The sequence below is a fragment of the Equus quagga genome, chromosome 5 (genome assembly GCF_021613505.1).
Source record: "Equus quagga isolate Etosha38 chromosome 5, UCLA_HA_Equagga_1.0, whole genome shotgun sequence".
In the NCBI taxonomy this organism is placed as follows: domain Eukaryota; kingdom Metazoa; phylum Chordata; class Mammalia; order Perissodactyla; family Equidae; genus Equus; species Equus quagga.
Window position 1 is genome coordinate 67924336 of NC_060271.1, and position 16538 is coordinate 67940873.

Consider the following 16538-nt stretch of genomic DNA (forward strand, 5'->3'; position numbering starts at 1 on the left):
CATCGTACTAAAAAGCTTCTGCACAGCAAAAGAAACCATCAACAAAATGAAAAGGCAGCCTACTGAATGGGAGAAAAATGTTTGAAAGTCATGCATCTGATAAGGGGTTAATATCCAGAATATATAGAGACCTCATACAACTCAATAGCAGAAAAACAAAAAATCTGATTAAAAAATGGGGAGAAAACCTGAATAGACATTTTTCCAAAGATGATATACAGATGCCAACAGGTACATGAAAAGATGCTCCACATCATTAATCATCACCTCACAGTGTTAGAATGGCTGTTATCAAAAAGACAAGAAATAACAAGTGTTGGTGAGGATGTGGAGAAAAGGGAACCCTTGTGCACTGTTGGTGGGAATGTAAATTGGTGCAGCCACTATAGTAAATAGTATGAAGTTTCCTGAAAAAATTAAAAATAGCACTACCATATGACCCAGCAATTCTACTTCTGGGTATTTATCTGAATAAAATGAAAACACTAACTTGAAAAGATATATGCTCCCCGTGTTCATTGCAGCATTATTTACAATAGCCAAGATATGTAAACAGCTTACATTAAGTGTCCATTGATGGATGAAAAGATAAAGAAATTATGGTGTTTACACACACACACACACACTCACACACACATTGGAATATTACTCAGACATAAAAAAGAATGAAATCTTGCCATTTGCAACAACATAAATGAAACTTGAGGGCATTATGCTAAGTGAAATGTCAGACAGAGAAAGGCAAATATTGCATGATCTCTCCTGTGTGTGAAATCTAAAAAAAAAAAAACCCAAACAAGCTCATAGATACAAAGAACAGATTGGTGGTTGCCAGAGACAAGGAGTGGGGGGGGGGGGGGGGGGGGGGAGAAATGGGTGAAGCGGGAAAAAAAAGCAAGGGTAAAGTAATTATGGAAACAAGTGTTGGCTAATGCATTGGAGACTACCAACACCAAATAAAAAAATGTTAGTGTAGTAGATGTGTAAATTGTTTTGTTCAACGCCAATTCCGACTCTTTTTTCTCATGCAATCTGGAAAGATTAAAAAGATATTTTGTAGACTGCATTGCAGCTAGGGTTCTGGATGTGATGTAGGTCCTCCTCATTAGCATATTTAAGAAGACTCCTTCAATAAAGTGGCGAGAGGTATTCATACAATTTGCTTTGGAGTAGACAACGGTTGGAGAGAGAGACAGGGTGCAGGGCAACCATTTTTGCAGGTGTAGAGCCTGGCAGAAGTGGCAGGGACTTGGAAACACTATCTCTGGATGTGGCTCCTTGTTTCCGCTGCTTCCTGACACGGTGAGAGACGAATAGCTTTGGAGCTGGCAGCTGCAGCAACAGCACGCTGATTGGTTCAGCCGTTTCCTGGCTCGACAGGAATGGTTGTGGCAGAGGCAGCAGCTTCCTTGACCATTGATTTCTACCATGTGCATTTCATATTCGTTCCGAGGAATTCAGCCTGGAATCCCTTTCTTTGGCCCTCCCAATGATTCTGCCTTCGTCCAATAAACCCATTTCTGCTGACTTTAGCTGAAGTTGACCCTGCTGTCTGTACCTATAAGCCCTGACCTAGCAGTAGAGGAAATTCTCACGAAAGGACACAGAAGGGAAGACATGAGAAAGAGTGGCCTAAAAAGTTAAAGAAGGTGCAGAGAAAAGGGAAAGGATGGGGTGGTCAAATAGCACAAATGGAATCGAGCACAGTGTTGGAGAAATATAAGTGGACAGCAGCTATGTTGTTCCTGGCAGGCAGGGGGAGAGAGAGAACGCATTTCTGTATTAGTTGTGCCATAGCCTTGCTAATAGGCAAGGGAGTGAAAAGTGGTAGACTTTTGGTCTACCAGGTAGGGCACTGGGTAGGGTGTGTGTGTGTGTGAAATAAATTTATGTTTAAAGAAGGATAAGAGAAGGTGTCCAGTTTGGACAAGACAATGACGTTCATGGGACAGCAGGGTTTCTGTTTTCTGTTTTCCATAGACCTTTCTGGAAGTCTGCTGAACTAATGCTTTGAATGTAAGAAATAAAATATGTACATAGAATTACAAAGAAAACCAATTATATTAAAAAGAAAATCTATCTATGGATTCCTAAGGGGATTTGTGGACTATTAAAAAAAGGCTAACAACTTTTTGTTTTACAAAGCCATACAACTGTTCTGCATGTCCTACCTCATCTCTGTTCCCCTCGGAAATTCCTACTTCTTTTGCTCTTGGTCTGGTGGCTGCTAAAACCTGCTCCAGTTCATCTTTTTCAAATAAATTAGGCACCTCACCTGAGTTCAGGATGTTATTTATATCTTCCAGAAACTCTTCCACTACAATCTGTAGAAGAAAGAAGAGCGATCGTTGTCACTCACTCAACCGTTTTACAGTAATTACATGTAAATTATAAAGCAAACGTTTAATCAGAGTTCACACTGAGTTAATTTTATCTTTAAGAGAAGATAATCTTAAACATTAGATAGAATCTTAATAGTTTAACATAGCAAGTACATTGATTTTTCATTTTTCCTTCTGGTTTTGTTTCTTAAAAGGCCTTCATCTACATGGTTTGTCATATGTGCAAGCATTTTATATTCTGCCTCTTTCAGCTCACATTTTATCATAAATCTTAATCCATGATTCTGTAGACTACTCATCATATTTATAACCATTATGGGAACATAACACACCATGAGCTGACGTGCCCATTTACGGAGATGTAGACGGTTTACAGTCCTGTTTACCTTATAAGCATATTCAGGCCTGTAGCTTTTCTCCCCAGTTGGATTATTTCCTGGGGATAAATTCCCAGGAGTGAGATTAGCAATTAAAGTGCATGAATATTTTCTGGATTTTGAAGATTTAAAAATTTCCCATTCAATTCAAGTATGACTTTATTAGCCTTTAACATTCATTTTTTTAAATTTGGGGAGTGCAAATGTTTCCTTTGGGAGAATTTAATTTGCATTTCTTTGATTATTAGCAGGGGCAAATATTATTTCACATTTGTTAGTTTCTGGTAAAAAACCTTTTCAAACACCATAACTATTTATATAGGGGTTTACTTTTTTTTTTTTAAGATTTTATTTTTCCTTTTTCTCCCCAAAGCCTGCCGGTACATAGTTGCATATTTTTTATTTGTGGGTCCTTCTAGTTGTGGCATATGGGACGCCACCTCAGCATGGCTTGATGAGCAGTGCCATGTCCGCCCCCAGGATCTGAACCAGCGAAACCCTGGGCGGCAGAAGCGGAGCGCAAGAACTCAAGCACTGGGCCACAGGGCCGGCCCCTAGAGGGGTTTACTTTTAAATTTGAATGAGTAATGTTCATATTATGAAATAAACCTTTTGTCTCTAATAATTGATGCAAATATTTTTCAAAGAATCTATCATTTATCCTTTTGTTTCAGTTAACTTTTTAATTTTATAAAAGTTTGAGTCCCATATAGTTAACTATGACAAGACATGTGTTATTTTATTTCCTTCATTTGGAACTTTTTGTTTTCCTTGAATTAGCCTGGAATACTTGTGTCTGTTAATTTTCCTGAAGAACAAACACTAGTTCTCTTTGTTCTAATTTATTTATTTCTGCTTCTATCTTATTATTTCCTTTTGTACGTTGTTGTGGTGCTTCCTTGTGACTTTTATTTTCCTAAAGTTTTAAGTCAGCTAATATATACAGTTTCCAATTTTTGACTCAAATCATAGATTTGACCCTGAGAACTGTTTGGTTGCAATCCGTAAATATCTGTTTATGTTGAGTTCATCGTCCCTCTTCTCTAAAGAGAGATTTTGATTTTGATGTTCTTGACTCAGGAATTCCTTCTATGAATGTTTTAACGTCCTGGGCCACATCATTAATTTCTCCTTTGATTAAAGCTTGGGTAAAGGATGTTATCAGTACAATTTATGCTTTTTTGAATTTATGGAAAATTTCTTTGATCAATTTTTGTAAACTCTGATGAATTTTTATAAACTTTCAGTAATAGAAAATATTTGCTTTCTCTTTAAAATGTAGCATATAGTCATTAATTCCAGTTTAGAAATTATATTCTTTATATTTTCTAAACATACTTATTTCTACTTTGTATTTGCTAGAAATAGCAAATTAAACTCTATTTTTAACATTGTGTTTCTCTCGATTTCTTCTCACATTTATAATAGTTCTACACACATATACACACACACACACACACACACACATCCACACCCATAAATTTTAGTTATTACGGTTATGTTTACTTCTCATTAATATAGAGCATTTGAGATTGATGGGGCTTTCAATAGAGTACAATAGCTTTTTGTTGTTTAAAGTGGAGCAAGACAATCTGGCTTGATCCTCGGAGCTTTAAAAAAGTCCTTTTATATTAACTTGCTTAACTTTTAAAAGCAACATTAAAATTCTATAAGAAAGATTTCAATTTTAGAATAATCAGAAACTATAGATAAACAAAAGTAAGAAAATATAAAAAAATCACTCACAATCCCATGACCCAGACATTTTATAATTGTCTCAACGGCTGATCTGTTTAGATACACATTAAACCCAAGAGCCTGTATCGTACACAATTTGTGTATGTGCTATGATGTACAACTCATCAGAAACATTTTCCATCTTAATTAATGTGTATATTTTTACAAGATAATTTTTAATTTTTTACAGAGTGCCCCATTATGTGATTATATCATAATTTGCCTATGTGACTCTTATTGGATATTGAGACTATTTCAAATTAGCTATTATTTAAAAATACTGCAGTAGATATTCTTGTATGTACACCTTTGTATACAGCTCTGATTATAAGCAAGAGAAATTTAAAGCCTTTATCTCCATATTGCCAGTTACCTTCCAAAAAGGTTTTGCTTCATAATCTATCAGTGAGGTCTGAGCAAGGCCACTTTCCCTACACCTTTGACAACACTAGATCTTATGATTTTTAACCTTTATCAATGTGCAAGGCCAAACCCGGTCATTTATCTTTACTTAAATTTTTTTGATTTCTGGTGAGGCTTCAGGTGTTTAAAACTCTTATTTTTTAAAGGAAATTCCTATTTACCTTCTCTTGCATTTGTATATTTCTTCTACTGGTATGCTTGTCTTTTTTCACTTTTAAAAAATTTTATTTATTTTTTCCAGCTTTATAATTGACATATAACACTGTGTAAATTTAAGGTGTACAATGTGTTGATTTGGCTGATACACATATATTGAAAAATGATTACCACTATAGTGTTAACACCTCCATTATATCACATAATCACCATTTCTTTTTTTATGGTGAGAACATTTAAGATCTACTCTCTTAGCAACTTTTGGTATATAATAAAGTACTGTTAACTATAGTCACCATGCTGTACATTAGGTCCTTAGAACCTAATTCATCTTATAACTGGAAGTTTGTATCCTTTGACCGACATCTCCCCATTTTCCCATCCCCGAGCCCTTGGTAACCACTACTCTACTTTCTGTTTCTATGAATTCAGCTTTTTTAGATTCCACATATAAGTGATATCATATAGTATTTGTCTTTCTCTGTTGACTATTTCACTTAGCATAATGCCTTCAATTTTCATCCACTTTGTTGTAAATGGCAAGATTTCCTTCCTTCTCATGACTGAATATTTCACCATATCTCTATACATGTACATAAACATACCATATCTTCTTTATCCATTCATCTGTTGACGGATGCTTAGGTTGTTTCCATAGCTTGGCTATTGTGCATAATGTTGCAATGAATGTGGGAGTTCAGATATCTCTTCAAGATCCTGTTTTCATTTCCTTTGGATATATATCCAGAAATGGGATAGCTGGATCACATGGTAATTCTAGTTTAATTTTTTGAGGAACCTCCAAACTGTGTTCCATAGTGGCTGCACCAATTTACATTCCCACTAACAGTGCACAAGGGTTCCCTTTTCTCCATATCCTTGCCAACACTTGTTATCGCTTGTCTTTTTGATAACAGCTGTGGTAGGTTGTGTTTCTAGGATTTTATCATTTCTTCCAGGTTATCCAATTTGTTGGCATATAATAGCATGAGGTTATCTCATTGTGGTTTTGATTTGCATTTCCCTGATAATTAGTGATGTTGAGCACCTTTTCATGCACCTGTTGGCCATCTGTCTGTCTTCTTTGGAAAGATGTCTTTCGGGTACTATGCTTATTTTTAATTGGATTATTTGTCTTTTTGTTATTGAGTTGTATGAGTTCTTTATATATTCTAGATATTAGCTAAACTGCACACTGCTGAGTTCCCTGGTCAGGCTGCATTACCGTTTTGGCTCCGCAGATGAGAAAAGCTACTGGTTGGGACTAGTACTTGAGTGCTCCAGGTAGAAACTTGGTCTGCAATGATCCGAGTGCTGGTTGTTGCAAGTATCCCCCTTCTCTGTCACAATCAGGTTTCCAATGGTCAAGCTCAGGGGAGACCTCCTTGGTGTGGTGCTGCACTGGCTTGGGGGGGAGGCGGCCGCAATGTGGTCAGCATGAAGCTGCTCCTCTTACCCTTCTAATATAGTCTATCTCTGTCTCTGTGGTGCAGTGGGTGCTTCAGCCTCACCCCCGTGTTCTAGGATTTTATCAATTTTATCTAGGATTTTAACTACTCATCTTGTCCATGAGTAGTTGTTAGTTGTTCTTGTGAGGGGGAGCTAACTCGGGACTAACCTACATTGCCATCTTGGTGCTGTCACTCTCTGTCATTTTGTTCTTGCATTATTTTCCTGATATCATTAAATTGTTCATTTGTATTCTCTTGTAGCTCTCTGAGCATCTTTAGAACAATTATTTTAAACTCTTCGTGGGGTAATTTCTGAATCTTCCTTTCTTTGGGGCCAGATACTGGAGGTTTACTGTATTTCTTTGCTGGGGTTATGTTTCCCTGAATCTTCATGATTCCTGTAGCCTTACATAGGTATCTCTGCGTTTGAAGCAGCAGCCACCTCTTCCAGACTATGGACTGACTTTGGTAAGGGAGGGCTTTCACCTGCAGGTGGGGGCACGCTAGGGCATGCTGTGACCCAGTCTAGTGGTACAGGGTGCAAAGGGTGGGAGTGTGTGGTGGCACCGGGTCTGGTGGGGTGTTATGTCTCTTAGGCTCAGGCCACTGTATTGACAACTATGTGTACCTTGGCAAGCACTGCAGGGGGTCCACAGTGGCTGCAAGGGCCACTGCAAAGGTCCTCAGTGGCACCTCCAGGTCCGGTGGCTAGGGACCAGGGCAGGCATTAGTGGTGGCCAGAGCCAATGGTGTGCGTACATTTGGCTATGGGTCCCTTTTCATTTGTACAAAATATTTACATATGCAGATATAAACTCACTGCATGTCACAGATGTTACAAATATTTTCCCCATTTTATTATTGTATTTAATCCCTTTTATAGTGTTTTAAAAATGAAAATGAAATTTAAAATATTTATGCATCAGATCTATCACTTTTTTTATCCCTTGGCTAATTTATATAAAAGTTTATTTTCCCTAATGTTAAAATACCCAAGTATAGTCACTGTGGAAAATCTTCTATTACAGAGTAAATTAAAGATCAGTTAAATTGGTTGTTGTAGACATAGATTTAATCCTATTTTAATTTTAAAGTTAATTTTACCCTAAAACATAGCCATTATTTTTTCCTTTTCTTGAGTAAAGTGTATTTCCCTAATTGCTTTTACTTACGGAATTACTGTCTTATATTTACCTGTACAGAAATAGTTTATTACCTTCTGCTATCTATGTTCTTCTCCACGAAGAGAAGTTAAAACCTTTCTCATCTCCTTAACCTTTGATCATATTTACTTACTTAGAAGGTAAAGGGGAAAACAATAGTTGGTACAATAAATAAAAATGAATTATCAAAGTCTTTTACAAGGTCCAAGAGGTCTGTTATCAGAGGGAGCGATTCCCTGAACTACGTCATGCAAACTGTTGGAGCACACGCGTGACCGTCACATCGGGCTTTTCCTGTCTTTGCTCTTTGGCTGTTTAAATATGTACCTGGGTGTCCGTGAAGAGGAAAACCATATTCCTGTCATCTACACCAGCCAGTTTGTACAACTTCCTCAGGTCATCATGAAAACTGTCATAATTATACCCCCGGCTCAGTTCAATCTGCAAACACTTGTAGCCACAGATGTGAGCCGCAAGTCTCGTGAGAGACTGCTTTCCTGTGCCTCCGACTCCAACCAGCAGGGCGTTGCCTCTTTCCTGACGAATCATGCGGGCAATTCTGCAGGAGGCAAAGCAGAGAAGGATTTATTTCTTGTATGCAGACGTGGGTGGCTTCTGCTCAGAGGGCCTGCCCCGGAGTGGAAGGCTGGTGGCCAGTGGGGTGTCGTTTCTGAGCAAAGGCCACAGGGAAGAGCAGGGTATGTCTGAGGTTCACACTGAGAGAACAGTACTGCTGGGCTTTTCCTTGTACCCATCTCGCCCCCATCTCCTATAGGCTGTGGGCCTCGCTCATGCAAATTTAGAGTAAAGTAAAGTTTCTGCTTCCTTCTTTAAAGTGTGAAGGATTTTGTCAGGAACGCTGGCTGATCATCGCTTAGATTAACCCTTATATTGGGAAGCCCAGGTCTCCATTTATAAGGGTGAGCAAGCAGAAAAATCGCCTAGGAAAAGACCATGCAGTTCAGAAGGAGAGAGGAACGGGAATAGTCTGAAATGGATTTACTATAAGATAGCGACAGAAGTTTAAACATTCATGTTCTGATTCATATTAACAAGAATTTAAAAAGCATTAAAATCATGACACTAGAGCGGGCACTCAGAAAGGGGAAAAAATCTGAGTTTAGGAAAAATTGATTGGAGATGGAAAATCTGACTACCAAAGTGAAAACCTCAGTGGAAGATGAGCCTTGCAAATAGGATACTGTGGAAAACTGAACAGGTGAATAGAAGACAAAGTCAACGAATTTACTGAGAACTCAGAGAAGAAAGACAATGCTATTAAAACGGTGAGAGAGAAAATAGAAGGTAAGGAGGACAAATCTAGGAGAAACAAAGGGATCCCAGAGGCCACATCATAGGAACTTAGACGGAGAGACCGAGAGGGTAGAACTGATACAACAATGACTGAAATTAGAGAAGAAACCCCCATAGCGGAGCCCACGCATCTCCAGTCACCGAGGATCAGGAAAGAAGACCAATGAGGAGGGGCAAAACGTGGAATATTTTCTAGAAGGTATATAAATATAAAATAAACTATATGTGTGCATATGTATGTGTATGTATATATGCACATATGTATCATATATAAAATACAAAGCGATATTGTAGACATAACTGAAAAGTCTGTGAGCATCTAAAATGCAGATCTAATCGATTACTCCCAAAGGGACAAACGATTTTAGTCTGGCCTCAGACATCTGTTTTACCAGATGCTATTCCATCAGACAATGGTTAGAGAGGGAGAACTATCACGTTATTGCCCAGAGACTAAACCACTCGCAAAGCCTTCCTGAAAGAGTCCATGAAGATATAAAGAGAAGCACAAATAAAACTTAAAATCTCAAGAAGGGAGAAGGATGTTAGTATAAAAGTGAGCAGTATGTATGAGAGTCAAGTCCACGTACAGTTAAGATGATAAAAAGGAAATGATAATGTCAGTAAATTCTTCTTAAAAAGAAGATACAAGTATAAAAGTAATTTCTTTTTTAAAATTATTATCACCATTTCCTAAAATATCAGACTGGGTCATCAGAAAGTAGGAAATCATGGGAGAAATGTAACAGCAGGTTTATTTTCTCTCTTTCTCTTTTTTATAGGAATTTATCTATCAATCTGTCATCTATCTATTTGACTATCTAGTTTTATTCACGATGCTGATAACTAGAGAAAACAGAATTCAAATATTTTAAAATGACAATGGCTTTATTATTTTTTTAATTATGAAAGTAAAACATGGCCATTGCAACCAATGAGAGAAAACCATTGCTAACCCTTTACCACCTGTAAGCAGCCTCACGAGGGCCTGGATGCTGTCCTGTTCTCTATGAGAGTAGCGCATAGTTGATAGTGGGGGCTTCATAAATATTTGTTAAATGAATGTATGTGTGTTGACTTGTATGTGTCTATTTACCAAAATTGGATTAAACTCTACACCACATTTTCTTTTGTGATTGTTTTGCTAAATGATGTATTAGGGACATTCTCATGCTAGTAAATAAAGCAACAGATATACCATAATTTATTTAGCTAGTTCCCTAGTGATAGACATTTGGTTCTTTTTATGTTTTTATTATCATATTTACAAAATATTAGAAAACAAACAAACCTTAAAGCTAGCTGCAAATAAATCCTTTCAGATCGTAAGAGAGAGGGGGGTCCATGAAACAAAAAAAGACATTACATTAAAAACAAACAGAAAATAATTTAGGATTGCATAAATGTGGCTGTTAAAGCCATGTTCTAAAATAATATTTAATTATATATAGGATTGTGGAGGCAAATGTAATGTAAGTGTTAAGGGCATAATGTTTAACTGTATATGCCATAATATAATTTTGTAAAAAATATATATATGCTTATAAATATATTTGAAAGCACCATACAATTTTAACAATGGTTGTTTCTGGATGAAGAGGTGGAATTATGAATAATGTTTTTCTAAATTTTCTATAATGAGCGTGTTTAGTATATAATCAGAAAAATAATCACTATTTAAAAAAATTATTTTATTGAGGTGACATTGGTTTATAACACTGTGTAAATTTCAGGTGTACATTATTATATTTCAGCTTCTCTATAGACTGCAGCATGTCAATACACCACCAAAAGTCTAGTTTCCATCCATCACCATACAAATGAATCACGATTTTTTTTTAAAGAAAACAAAGTAGGTGTGTTTCTGCCTTGTAGACAATATAAAGCTGCCTTCTACACAATATTTCTATCATTAAAAAGATCTTGGTAATATGAATTTTTATAAATAAAATTATATTTATATAAAAAAGGAGACAAACATGTCAGCTCTTACTCTATCTCTGAAATTCAGTATACTTTTATCAAATCATCTATATTGAAGTAATCAACTTCTAGAGACCTTAAAAACTGTGAATTAGAGAACCCTGATTGCAGAGTTTTTATGTCTCTCATCTTTAGTGGCAGGGGCAGGAGCTGTGTGTTGGGAGCACAGAACAGGGAATGTGCGAGGACTTGTTTGAAGTGTTCCTTCAGGATGAAGCATAGACTGCTAGTCACTATCAGGATCTTCTGAAGTATCAGACCTGCACGTCCGTCTCCTCCATCTTCGCACTCTCTCCTGCCCCTCAGGCGAGTCTGCTCTCTCTCTGCCCTGACTGCCTTGATGACACGCTCTGCTTTGTCTAGAACTGAAGTCAGCAAACTGCCTGCTGTTTTCGCTTGTTTTTAACTTTTTATGGCTTATGAGCTAAGAATGGTTTTTAGGTTTTTTAGATGGATGACAAAAAAATCAAAAGAAGAGTAAGATTGGGCCGGCCCAGTGGTGTACTTATTAGCTTCACGCACTCGGCTTCAGCAGCCCTGGGGTTTGTAGGTTCGGATCCTGGGTGCAGACCTATTGCTGGTCATCAAGCCACACTGTGGCGGTATCTCCCATAAAACAGAGGAAAATTGGCACAGATGTTAGCTCAGGGCCAATCTTCCTCACACACACAAAAAAGGTAGAGTAAGATTTTATGATATGTGAAAATCATATGACGTTCTAACATGAGTGTCCATAAATAAATTTGCATTGGAATATAGCCATGCTCATCCATTCTCTATTGCAAGTGGCTGCTTTTGTGTTACAACGACAGAGTTGAGTAGTTGTGACAGGGACTGTACAACTCACAGAGCCTAAAATATTTAACTGTCTAGCCCTTTACAAAGGAAATTTGTCTGCTCCTTCCCTAGGATCCCTTGCCAACTCCTCCCCTAGAGAAACTAAGACCCACGGCGCCGTTTCCATTGCTGGGTTTCTATCACATTGCACATCAATAGAAGACACAGAAGATCATCTGTTTGCTTATTTCTCTTCAGCTACCTGTGTGAGTATAAAATTGAAGGCTGAATGGATATGTAATAATATTGTTATTTTTTCCCGTAATGCACAAGTGTTCTACAGTGGGTGAAATATTGAACATTTTAAAAATCTTGCGTTTTATATGTTACTCATTCCTTGTTTCATGCACATTATAGTAATTTGATTATTTCCAACTCAGATTATTGGAAACAAATGACTTGTCCATTCTACTTCCCAGTGTTACTTTTTCTGTCAACTTATATAACAATGGACAGAAAACTCCCTCCATTAAGAATTCTGCAAAATTACTTTTTTTTCTAGTATAGTTGGCAAGAGATGGCTTTCCTAATTAGTAGCTGACATTATAAGAGATCTGGTCTATCACCCTTGCAGTGTGGTGACAACTTTGGGGGCATGTAGTGGGTAGAAACTGCCTGGTGTAAATTGCCCTTTGAAAGCATAGGCTCTGAAGTAAATTTTTTTTTTCTGAGTCGAGAAGGCTTTTATTTATCCTATGCAAAAGAACCCCACCAAAACTAAACTAAAATGTCACCAACAAGTGGAAATGTAGAATCTGCTAAATTACTGAATATTTAGTAAATGTCCCATAACTCTTGTTCGTAATGAAGTCCTTTCTGTTGCAGGTCAGAAGTAGGTGTCTGAGAGCTCTTACTTAAACAAGTAGAAATTTGTTTCCACTGATTCCTAACTACTGATCCTCTCTAGAAAAAAGAGCACAGCTACATCGTTATTCACATGGCAGTCCTTTGTGTATCTGAAAACCAAATCTCTTCCATTCTACAAATGGTTTTTAATTTCCCCCTGTAATATATTAAGCAAACCTTGAGTAGCCCGGTGATTCTCTTTCACAAAAGTAAGAAAGATTATACATACAATGAAGCCGACTTTGCCTATCATCTGGTCTATTCTCCAGGAAGTTTCTCAGACCAGAGTATGGCTATTATTTTTTTCCTTGCAGGCTTAGGGCCTGCTTAAGCTATGGGAATAAAAGTTGTCAGGAGACAGCATGTGGGGATGTTGGCAGGGGCCTGATGGGAAACAAGTGGTATCTTGACAACCCAATGACAAACTACTGTATGTTGTAGTACTTGAGCTGTGACAAACATAAAATCTTGAATTAGAGTTAATTAAACAGGAGAGGCATAGAAGAGGTGAAAGACTTGATTTGCATATGGTTTATAGCTAAAAATCCTAGGGATTTAATTGTCAATCTTGAGGTCCAAAACTAAAAGGTAGTTGACAAGGGAAAAAACAAAGCCATTAAAATCTTGCTTTGGTGGTAGACCATGAGAAATCCTGTCCTCACACACAATTTACACTGCTTATTCCACAGAATACTATATCAAATCTGGGTATCACATTTTAAGTGGAACATTGAAAAATTATAAAGTGCTCAGTATGTTGAAGGCTGGAAATAATCTCTAACAGGCAAGAGTGAAAGATCTGGGATACTTATGCCTAGAGAAGATAAAGCTAAGAGGAGCCTGGTAATGACTGTCAAGAATTTGGAGGGCTGTTATGAAGAAGAGTGGATCCATTTTGGGTGGAGGCACCTGCAGCAGAGTTAGAGTCAAAGCATTGGATACAGTCCCCAGCCTGCCACACATTAGCTAGAGGAATTTGGACAATTCACCTATCTCCCTGTGGCACACTGCATTGTCCGAAAATGGCTGCAATAATACTTCTGGTCCTACTTGTTCTTTGACTCTATCAAGAGAAAGAGTCTCTGACCCCTTCTTGTGAACCTAGGTGGGCCTGTATGACTCCTTTGACTAATAGAGTATGGTAGAAGTGATGCTATGTGACTTCCAAGGCTGAGTTGTGAAAGACCATTTGGCTTCTGCCTGGCTCTCCCTCTTGAGGCATGGGCCTTTGGAGCCCTGAGCCACCAAGTAAGAAGCCACCATGTAAGAAACTCTGATGCTGCCATGCTAGAGAGACACATGCAGTCTCCATGGAGGCAGAAATGCGCCAGGCACTCCAGGTGCTGTCTGACTCCCACTTCATGAGAGACCCAAGAAAGAACCACCGAGCACCATGAAAGATAATAAAAAAAGGAAGCTACTGAGTCTTACCATGGCTAATTATGTAGCAACAGACCACTGGAATATTCTCTAGGCCTTATTTTTAGAGAGATTATGATATTGAGCCATATAGAGGTGTTATGACAGTTAAATGAGATACTCCATATATCATGGTTTTATATTTACACTGAGTGCCACTATTATGACTGCTCCACAGGATGAAGCTGGTACCAGGAGTCACAGGGAGCAGATTTTGACCTACCCTTGAAGGGTCATTTTGACACTTGGGATAGTCCAAGAGGACACAAGCCACTTCAAAAAGTGATGTGTGCCCCAAGGATCCAGATATGGAGGATGGATACCTAGGTGTCAGGAATGTCCCTCAAAGGATACTTGCAATGGGTAAGAGTCAGATACATGAAATCTACGACCCTTGGATTCAACTTGTTTTCCTATAATCCTGAACCCCCCTTTCTCTGGGCAGGCATGCAGTCAGCCTTGTTATACTGTACGTGTATCTCTGAAAACCACCTTAGATCCTTTCTTCTAATAGGACAGAACATTTAAAAGAAACAAAAACAATCTATTAATATTCAGACAAATTAATAACTCCTAGGATTCCATAGAAAGTTCATGCCATATATATCTAAAATATAGCAAAAAATAACCTTTAAATTATAGCAAGATTTGCTAATTGACTTGCAATTAATCCATCTTGTTACCCCAAGGATGGTTACTAGTCCATCTTGCAATCTACTTAAAGAGTTTTGTACAACTTAATCCTTACCTTTTTAATACAAAAGAAATTCGATCAATGCAATATTGGGCACTTGATAGCATTATACCTTGAAACATGTTCGATAGCATCCTGGAAGAACACCAGCTTTACTTCTTTGGGATTTATGAGGTTATAATCATCAAGATAGTCCTGTAGAACATTTGCAATTTTCTCCATATCGGGCATGTCATCATAAATCCGATCAGTCTTATCTGCTCCAAACTGTATGATGATTTATGGAAGAGAGACCAAATTGGATTAGTTCTGATATATAGATACATATAACATACAGAACCTTAGGAGGCAACGTTATTTGATCTATGGTGCTATTTAATTATTTACTTATACATATGCTAACAAGGCTTTCAAACCAAGGAAATGGGACTAAGAAACTCAAATTTTCACAGATAACTGAAAATCCGTTTCATTACCTTCTTCAGGTGGTACATTGGAATTTCAATAATCTTTGCAATAAAATTCACACAGGAGCTCAGGAATAGATTGTCAGTTTTTCTCACTATAGGTTACTCTGGTTTCACACTTTTGCTCTAAGGCTGTTGATATCAGAAAAGCTAAATGGGTTGAAACCTATGCATGGCAGAATGTTATGGTCATAAAAAATTATGCCAGAGCTATATGTAGTTGTTACACAGCAGCCACCTAATTAAAGAAACCATTGAGAATAAAATTTCACGCAAATTATAGGAAATTGAGTTCCTATTTGAGGTCTTGTTTGGACCTATGGATGGTGTATTTTTCTTCGCTGTAGCAACTGCCCCAGCGGCATTTTCATTTGGAAGTATTGACTAAAATACATATAAGAAACGTGAGAAGAGTCCAGATGTTCTTTTTCCTTTGCTTTATTCCCCCATTTGATAATAATATCACTTGAAACAGACAGGAAACATAATCACCATCTGAAAACAAACTTTGGACTTTGATTTTAATAATACATTTAAATAGACACATTTCATACAAATAAATGGTTTATCTTTTTTATTTTTCAGGGGTTACCAGGGTGGTGAGGTAGTGTGTACTCATAAAGATAAGTTCATTCGTTTACCTAGCGTTGATTGAGAGCCTGCTATATAGCTAGCTCGGTGCGGGGAGCTGGGGATTTGGGGTGAACAACAGCCAGGGCCCCTGCCCTCTTGGAGACACTAGGAGTGTTGTACCCACACAAGAGTCAACTTGATAAAACAAGACGGCTATCTGTCAACATGCGTAGGGTGGGTAGATGGAAGACTTATTCTAGGCGGATCTAGAGGGTAAAATTAGAGCTGGTGTGTAGATGTTATTAGGGGGGCAGACTTGAAGAGCTTAATATAAGGAAAATTTTGCTACTAAATAGAACCCACCTGAAATGAAGAGGGCAGCACTGCTAACTAATTAGCTTCCCACTACTGGAAGCTTTTGAGCAGACGCTGACCAGCTCCACAGAATACAGTGAGGGGATTCCAGGCCTGAGGTAAGAGACTAAATCTCTCTCCTTCCTTCCAAATCGAATACCCGATGGGTCTCTCATTCAAACTGTTATCAAAATGGATGTAACTAGATCAGGAGTCAGCAATCTTGTTCTCTAAAGGGCCAGATAGTACATATTTCAGGCTTTGCAGGTCATACGGTCTCTGTTGCTGCCACTCCACTCTGCCTTGTAATGCGAGAGCAACCATGTAAATAGCACTCAGTCAAATGGGTATGGCCGTGTTCCTATAAAACTTTATTTACAAAAATGGGTGGTGGGTGGATTC

The 16538-nt window shown here is 37.8% G+C and overlaps 1 protein-coding gene across 2 annotated transcripts in view; it reads right to left on the bottom strand.

Moving 5' to 3' along the window:
* DNAH6 (dynein axonemal heavy chain 6) overlaps nucleotides 1-16538 on the bottom strand; it is a 249696-nt gene that overhangs the window by 94804 nt on the left and 138354 nt on the right. For both annotated transcript variants that reach the window (XM_046660053.1, XM_046660052.1), the window contains 3 exons: nucleotides 14855-15009; nucleotides 7977-8208; nucleotides 2172-2324 (listed from right to left, as the gene is read on the bottom strand). In XM_046660053.1, the coding sequence (XP_046516009.1) occupies nucleotides 2172-2324; nucleotides 7977-8208; nucleotides 14855-15009 (540 nt within the window). The remainder of the gene's footprint in view (nucleotides 1-2171; nucleotides 2325-7976; nucleotides 8209-14854; nucleotides 15010-16538) is intronic.